Below are 9389 nucleotides of genomic sequence, written 5' to 3' on the forward strand. Positions count from 1 at the left end.
TTCTGTTTCAGACAGGGCTAGTTTGTGGATAAATCAGTTCTGTTTCAGACAGGGCTAGTTTGTGGATAAATCAGTTCTGTTTCAGACAGGGCTACTTTGTGGATAAATCAGTTCTGTTTCAGATAGGGCTACTTTGTGGATAAATCAGTTCTGCTTAGACAGGCTACTTTGTGGATAAATCAGTTCTGTTTCAGACAGGGATACTTTGTGGATAAATCAGTTCTGTTTCAGACAGGGCTACTTTGTGGATAAATCAGTTCTGTTTCAGACAGGGATACTTTGTGGATAAATCAGTTCTGTTTCAGACAGGGATACTTTGTGGATAAATCAGTTCTGCTTAGACAGGGCTACTTTGTGGATAAATCAGTTCTGCTTAGACAGGGCTACTTTGTGGATAAATCAGTTATGTTTCAGACAGGGCTACTTTGTGGATAAATCAGTTCTGTTCAGACAGGGCTACTTTGTGGATAAATCAGTTCTGTTTCAGACAGGGCTACTTTGTGGATAAATCAGTTCTGTTTCAGACAGGGCTAGTTTGTGGATAAATCATTTCTGTTCAGACAGGGATACTTTGTGGATAAATCAGTTCTGTTTCAGACAGGGCTACTTTGGATAAATCAGTTCTGTTCAGACAGGGCTACTTTGTGGATAAATCAGTTCTGTTCAGACAGGGCTACTTTGTGGATAAATCAGTTCTGTTCAGAAAGGGCTACTTTGTGGATAAATCCGTTATGTTCAGACAGGGCTACTTTGTGGATAAATCAGTTCTGTTCAGACAGGGCTACTTTGTGGATAAATCAGTTCTGTTTCAGACAGGGCTAGTTTGTGGATAAATCAGTTCTGTTTCAGACAGGGCTACTTTGTGGATAAATCAGTTCTGTTCAGACAGGGCTACTTTGTGGATAAATCAGTTCTGTTCAGAAAGGGCTACTTTGTGGATAAATCCGTTATGTTCAGACAGGGCTACTTTGTGGATAAACCAGTTCTGTTTCAGACAGGGCTACTTTGTGGATAAATCAGTTCTGTTTCAGACAGGGATACTTTGTGGATAAATCAGTTATGTTTCAGACAGGGATACTTTGTGGATAAATCAGTTCTGTTTCAGACAGGGCTACTTTGTGGATAAATCAGTTCTGTTTCAGACAGGGCTACTTTGTGGATAAATCAGTTCTGTTTCAGACAGGGCTACTTTGTGGATAAATCAGTTCTGTTTCAGACAGGGCTACTTTGTGGATAAATCAGTTCTGTTTCAGACAGGGATACTTTGTGGATAAATCAGTTCTGCTTAGACAGGGCTACTTTGTGGATAAATCAGTTCTGTTTCAGACAGGGCTACTTTGTGGATAAATCAGTTCTGTTCAGACAGGGCTACTTTGTGGATAAATCAGTTCTGTTCAGACAGGGCTACTTTGTGGATAAATCAGTTCTGTTTCAGACAGGGCTAGTTTGTGGATAAATCAGTTATGTTTCAGACAGGGCTAGTTTGTGGATAAATCAGTTCTGTTCAGACAGGAATACTTTGTGGATTAATCAGTTCTGTTTCAGACAGGGATACTTTGTGGATAAATCAGTTCTGTTTCAGACAGGGATACTTTGTGGATAAATCAATTCTGTTTCAGTCAGGGCTACTTTGGATAAATCAGTTATGTTCAGACAGGGCTACTTTGTGGATAAATCAGTTCTGTTTCAGACAGGGCTAGTTTGTGGATAAATCAGTTCTGTTTCAGACAGGGTTACTTTGTGGATAAATCAGTTCTGTTTCAGACAGGGCTACTTTGTGGATAAATCAGTTCTGTTTCAGACAGGGATACTTTGTGGATAAATCAGTTCTGTTTCAGACAGGGCTACTTTGTGGATAAATCAGTTCTGTTTCAGACAGGGCTACTTTGTGGATAAATCAGTTCTGCTTAGACAGGGCTACTTTGTGGATAAATCAGTTCTGCTTAGACAGGGCTACTTTGTGGATAAATCAGTTATGTTTCAGACAGGGCTACTTTGTGGATAAATCAGTTCTGTTCAGACAGGGTTACTTTGTGGATAAATCAGTTCTGTTTCAGACAGGGCTACTTTGTGGATAAATCAGTTCTGTTTCAGACAGGGCTAGTTTGTGGATAAATCATTTCTGTTCAGACAGGGATACTTTGTGGATAAATCAGTTCTGTTTCAGACAGGGCTACTTTGGATAAATCAGTTCTGTTCAGACAGGGCTACTTTGTGGATAAATCAGTTCTGTTCAGACAGGGCTACTTTGTGGATAAATCTATTCTGTTTCAGACAGGGCTAGTTTGTGGATAAATCAGTTCTGTTTCAGACAGGGCTACTTTGTGGATAAATCAGTTCTGTTTCAGACAGGGCTACTTTGTGGATAAATCAGTTCTGCTTAGACAGGGCTACTTTGTGGATAAATCTATTCTGTTTCAGACAGGGCTAGTTTGTGGATAAATCAGTTCTGTTTCAGACAGAGCTACTTTGTGGATAAATCAGTTCTGTTTCAGACAGGGCTACTTTGTGGATAAATCAGTTCTGTTTCAGACAGGGCTACTTTGTGGATAAATCAGTTCTGTTTCAGACAGGGCTAGTTTGTGGATAAATCAGTTCTGTTTCAGACAGGGCTAGTTTGTGGATAAATCAGTTCTGTTTCAGACAGGGCTAGTTTGTGGATAAATCAGTTCTGTTTCAGACAGGGCTACTTTGTGGATAAATCAGTTCTGTTTCAGACAGGGCTACTTTGTGGATAAATCAGTTCTGTTTCAGACAGGGCTACTTTGTGGATAAATCAGTTCTGTTTCAGACAGGGCTACTTTGTGGATAAATCAGTTATGTTTCAGACAGGGCTACTTTGTGGATAAATCAGTTCTGTTTCAGACAGGGCTAGTTTGTGGATAAATCAGTTCTGTTCAGACAGGGCTACTTTGTGGTACAATAGACATTTCTTCTATGGATTCTTGATATTAATTTATTGTCTGTCTGTCTGTCTGTCTGTCTGTCTGTCTGTCTGTCTGTCTGTCTGTCTGTCTGTCTGTCTGTCTGTCTGTCTGTCTGTCTCGAGGTGTTGACTATCTTTGTTGTAGTGTTTTCATGGGCCATTCAAAACTAATCAGAATAAAACATTTATGAAGTATTTATTGTTATTATTACATAAATGTAGTATTAGATCATAAAGATGTTGCTTGGGGTTTCACCTAAAGCATCACTGATGCTCTATATCTGCCTCCAATGGAGAAATGTATTTTTCCTGCTGCATCAGCGTCCGTGGAGTAACGTCTAGTTCCTACAGGTCATGTCTAACAGGACAGACGTCAACACATCTGCTGATGGGGAGAAAACAGCCTTTTCTTTCCCCAGGAGACGAGGGATCTTCCTCTATCCGTTGACAGCTCTCCGTTTCTGCTTCGTAGAGCAAAAAGAAACCAATGGATTATTGAAAATAGTGACGTGGGCAAATCAATCCCCTATCCTTCTTTAAGACTAGGATAATTACAAATACTGCACTAAACTATCAAAGATTAAATCCACTTCTTCTGATTTTCATTTAGAATGGAAAATCCATTATAAGAATATCTTCATCAAATTCTAACAAGAATGAAAAATCCATTATAAGAATGTCTTCATCAAATTCTAACAAGAATTAAAAACCCATTATAATAATGTCTTCATCAAATTCTAACAAGTATTCAATCTATTTTAGTTTCTGAAGTTTGTCTTGTTTCTCTTTGAATATCCCAAAAACACTATCTAAATATTGTTCTATACCCAAGTGACATATTACATTTCATACCAAGTTAGGAGAAGTAGCGTATTATTGTCATCCACACAGTGACGTCAGCCAATCCACTGAGATACCTTCTGGCTTTTTATCCCCAAATGTTTAGGATGTTGTCATTCAAAACCATCCTGTACATTTCTGACATTGTACTTAGAAAGTTCCCAAATCTCATTTGAAAAATGTGTAGAATTGGTTCTAACTTGAAGCGTGTAGGAAAGGAAAAGGCAGAAGACGTTTAAAAGACGTTTGACCTTTGAAAAGTGCAGATACAGTTAGTTACATGCTTCAAGTGGCTGGAGCAGCACACAGGAAATTGATTTAGCCGTTAATCCATTTTTAAGGTCAGAGGAACATTTTCCATTAAGTGGTCGGTCCTACCTTTAAACTGCTAATGGCATCAACACCACAGATTTTACAGACAGACAGACAGACAGACAGACAGACAGACAGACAGACAGACAGACAGACAGACAGACAGACAGACAGACAGACAGACAGACAGAGAATTGCTGACATGGTTTTAGTTGTGCGTCGTACCTCTCAAAGTCAGGTGCTAACATAACATTAACCTGCTTAAATGATGAGATGTTTTTGTGTTTGTTTTCTATTGTTTGACTGTTAAACGTTAAAGCATATTCGTAAAGCTCTGTGGATAGATTGTTAGATGGTTTCTCAAAGTGCTAGACAGGCGCACGGCAACGACAGCTGCTGCTGTCATGAAGGGAAATGTCTTGTGGTGTTTGTTAGATATCATTACCTGTGGAATATGAGACAGGGCACCTTCCTCCCCTCCGTTCAGCGATTGTTGTTTTGATTTGTTTTATGTGACATTCAGCTAGGAGACAGTCAATTACATCTCTAACCAATCAGTGTGGTTAAAAAGCCCAGAGAGACACCCTGATGTGATGGACAGTCGATGCAAACAGAAAGACAGACACAGAGAGAGAAACACACCACTCACAGATAAACAGACCACTCACACACACACACACACACTCAGAGAGGTAGCTGAGGCAGGCAGATGACATGCTGAGGGAGTCTGGAGGGGGCTCTGCTGCTGTCAATGTCTGTTTACCCTGTAATCTATACACACAGAGAGAGAAGAACCATGTTTACCCTGTAATCTATCCACACAGAGAGAGAAGAACCATGTTTACCCTGTAATCTATCCACACAGAGAGAGAAGAACCATGTTTACCCTGTAATCTATCCACACAGAGAGAGAAGAACCATGTTTACCCTGTAATCTATCCACACAGAGAGAGAAGAACCATGTTTACCCTGTAATCTATCCACACAGAGAGAGAAGAACCATGTTTACCCTGTAATCTATCCACACAGAGAGAGAATAACCATGTTTACCCTGTAATCTATCCACACAGAGAGAGAAGAACCATGTTTACCCTGTAATCTATCCACACAGAGAGAGAAGAACCATGTTTACCCTGTAATCTATCCACACAGAGAGAGAAGAACCATGTTTACCCTGTAATCTATCCACACAGAGAGAGAATAACCATGTTTACCCTGTAATCTATCCACACAGAGAGAGAATAACCATGTTTAACATGTAATCTATCCACACAGAGAGAGAATAACCATGTTTACCCTGTAATCTATCCACACAGAGAGAGAATAACCATGTTTAACATGTAATCTATCCACACAGAGAGAGAAGAACCATGTTTACCCTGTAATCTATCCACACAGAGAGAGAATAACCATGTTTACCCTGTAATCTATCCACACAGAGAGAGAAGAACCATGTTTACCCTGTAATCTATCCACACAGAGAGAGAAGAACCATGTTTACCCTGTAATCTATCCACACAGAGAGAAGAACCATGTTTACCCTGTAATCTATCCACACAGAGAAAAACCATGTTTAACCTGCAATCTATCCACACAGAGAGAGAATAACCATGTTTAACATGTAATCTATCCACACAGAGAGAGAAGAACCATGTTTACCCTGTAATCTATCCACACAGATAGAGAAGAACCATGTTTAACATGTAATCTATCCACACAGAGAGAGAAGTCCCATGTTTACCCTGCAATCTATCCACACAGAGAGAGAAGAACCATGTTTACCCTGTAATCTATCCACACAGAGAGAGAAGAACCATGTTTACCCTGTAATCTATCCACACAGAGAGAGAAGAACCATGTTTACCCTGTAATCTATCCACACAGAGAGAGAATAACCATGTTTACCCTGTAATCTATCCACACAGAGAGAGAAGAACCATGTTTACCCTGCAATCTATCCACACAGAGAGAGAAGAACCATGTTTACCCTGTAATCTATCCACACAGAGAGAGAAGAACCATGTTTAACCTGCAATCGGTACCACACAGAGAGAGAAGAACCATGTTTACCCTGTAATCTATCCACACAGAGAGAGAATAACCATGTTTACCCTGTAATCTATCCACACAGAGAGAGAAGTTAGAGACAGTTAGACAATAGACACAACCATGTTTCTTTACAGTTATAGAGACAATAGACACAACCATGTTTCTTTACAGTTGTAGAGACAATACACATGACCATGTTTCTTTACAGTTGTAGAGACAGACACAGCCATGTTTCTTTACAGTTAGAGACAATAGACACAACCATGTTTCTTTACAGTTGTAGAGACAATAGACACAACCATGTTTCTTTACAGTTGTAGAGACAATAGACATAACCATGTTTCTTTACAGTTGTAGAGACAATAGACATAACCATGTTTCTTTACAGTTGTAGAGACAACACATAACCATGTTTCTTTACAGTTGTAGAAACAATAGACACAACCATGTTTCTTTACAGTTGTAGAGACAATAGACATAACCATGTTTCTTTACAGTTGTAGAGACAATAGACATAACCATGTTTCTTTACAGTTGTAGAGACAATAGACATAACCATGTTTCTTTACAGTTGTAGAGACAATAGACATAACCATGTTTCTTTACAGTTGTAGAGACAATAGACATAACCATTTTTCTTTACAGTTGTAGAGACAATAGACATAACCATGTTTCTTTACAGTTGTAGAGACAACACATAACGATGTTTCTTTACAGTTGTAGAAACAATAGACACAACATGTTTCTTTACAGTTGTAGAGACAATAGACATAACCATGTTTCTTTACAGTTATAGGGCTTATCGACACTGAGTGTACAAAACATCAGGAACACTTTCCTAATATTGAGTTGCACCCCATTTTGCCCTCAGAACAGACTCAAATCATCAGGGCATGGACTCTACAAGGTGTCGAAAGCATTCCACAGTGATGCTAGCCCATGTTGACTCCAATGCTTCCCACAGTTGTTAAGTTGGCTTCCTCTCCTCTCTAACTTCAGACTGGCTTCCTCTCCTCTCTAACTTCAGACTGGCTTCCTCTCCTCTCTAACTTCAGACTGGCTTCCTCTGCTCTGTAACTTCAGACTGGCTTCCTCTGCTCTGTAACGTCAGACTGGCTTCCTCTGCTCTGTAACTTCAGACTGGCTTCCTCTGCTCTGTAACTTCAGACTGGCTTCCTCTGCTCTGTAACTTCAGACTGGCTTCCTCTGCTCTGTAACTTCAGACTGGCTTCCTCTGCTCTGTAACGTCAGACTGGCTTCCTCTGCTCTGTAACTTCAGACTGGCTTCCTCTGCTCTGTAACTTCAGACTGGCTTCCTCTCCTCTGTAACTTCAGACTGGCTTCCTCTGCTCTGTAACTTCAGACTGGCTTCCTCTGCTCTGTAACTTCAGACTGGCTTCCTCTGCTCTGTAACTTCAGACTGGCTTCCTCTGCTCTGTAACTTCAGACTGGCTTCCTCTGCTCTGTAACTTCAGACTGGCTTCCTCTGCTCTGTAACTTCAGACTGGCTTCCTCTGCTCTGTAACTTCAGACTGGCTTCCTCTGCTCTGTAACGTCAGACTGGCTTCCTCTGCTCTGTAACTTCAGACTGGCTTCCTCTGCTCTGTAACTTCAGACTGGCTTCCTCTCCTCTCTAACTTCAGACTGGCTTCCTCTGCTCTGTAACTTCAGACTGGCTTCCTCTGCTCTTTAACTTGGCACGTTTAATAGCCATGTGACCCAGTTTGAAACCAATTGAATTAAATCTACATATTTAGAGTAACCCCTACTTGCAGCCAGTAAGCCAGTTAAGATGACTTATTAGACACTTTCTTCAGTCAGACTTAGTATTCTCCCCCTGTCTAGAATATTCTAACAGCATTGGTTGGTTCTCCACCACAGCCCAGCAGCATTATGAGTCACTGAGGCTACGCTCCAAATGGCAACCTATTCCCTATATAGTGCACTACTTTTGACCGGGACCTATAGCATGGGGATCATAGTAGTGCACTATATAGGGAATAGGGTGCCATTTGGGACATAGCCACTGATGTATTTCTCATTTGCTGTGGAGGTCACTCAGAGCCATTGTTGCTATAATGTGTGAGTCAGAAATGTTCCACTTTAATGTTGAGTCCATTTAATGTTTCCTCTGCACCTTTTACTGTTCTGTTCAAGCAGATGTTGATTGTGTCTCGCAGGTCAGAGGTGAACGATGAAGCTTCAAGGTGGACTGGACCTGCAGAGATGAATGACAGGGTTACAAGGTGGACATGTCAGAAACTCTAGGGTGTCTCTGTCACCATGGACTTGGCTGCAGGCGTGGAGATGCCAGTGGCAATCAAATGCCAATGGAATTGTGTCATAAAATGCTGTCATTCATTTCCGTGGGACATCGTGCTCCATCTCCCCCAGTCACATGCTTCCTGCTAAAAACTTGTCTTCCTGAAGTGTTTACATTTCAACTGGAGTTGAAGGCCTGAAAACAACGTGATTATATTATTGACACATTGGGTTAATGACACATTGGGTTAATAATGACACATTGGGTTAATAATGACACATTGGGTTAATAATGACACATTGGGTTAATAATGACACATTGGGTTAATAATGACACATTGGGTTAATGACAGATTGGGTTAATGACACATTGGGTTAATGACACATTGGGTTAATGACACATTGGGTTAATGACACATTGGGTTAATAATGACACATTGGGTTAATGACACATTGGGTTAATGACACATTGGGTTAATAATGACACATTGGATTAATAATGACACATTGGGTTAATGACACATTGGATTAATAATGACACATTGGGTTAATGACACATTGGGTTAATGACACATTGGGTTAATAATGACACATTGGATTAATAATGACACATTGGGTTAATAATGACACATTGGATTAATGACACATTGGGTTAATAATTAATAATGACACATTGGATTAATAATGACACATTGCGTTAATAATGACACATTGGATTAATAATTAATAATGACACATTGGGTTAATGACACATTGGTTTAACATTTGGCTCTGATATTTTTTCCCTCTATGGCATAAGGTTCCACTATTGTGATATGGGATTAATCTGTAAAAAATATTTTTATAATAAACAGACAAATTATTCAAACTTGTGCATGTTAATCTTTTCATAATGAATTGGCTGGCTGACAGGACTCAACGCTTGTTGTTAGGTGTGGCTTTTCATAATGAATTGGCTGGCTGACAGGACTCAACGCTTGTTGTTAGGTGTGGCTTTTCA

General features: G+C 40.0%; 1 protein-coding gene across 2 annotated transcripts in view; it reads left to right on the forward strand.

Moving 5' to 3' along the window:
• Positions 1-8583, forward strand: part of LOC106560826 (activating signal cointegrator 1 complex subunit 1) — a 32584-nt gene extending 24001 nt beyond the window's left edge. Inside the window, exon 10 of one of the 2 annotated variants that reach the window (XM_082964973.1) lies at positions 8308-8583. Coding sequence is in view for 1 of the 2 variants with exons in the window: in XM_082964972.1 (XP_082821098.1) it covers positions 8308-8325 (18 nt within the window). In the remaining variant the exon portion in view is untranslated. The remainder of the gene's footprint in view (positions 1-8307) is intronic. The other variant, XM_082964972.1, reaches the window with a different exon arrangement.
• Positions 8584-9389: the final 806 nt, after the last annotated feature.

Source organism: Salmo salar, chromosome 18 (genome assembly GCF_965601325.2).
Source record: "Salmo salar chromosome 18, fSalSal1, whole genome shotgun sequence".
In the NCBI taxonomy this organism is placed as follows: Eukaryota; Metazoa; Chordata; class Actinopteri; order Salmoniformes; family Salmonidae; genus Salmo; species Salmo salar.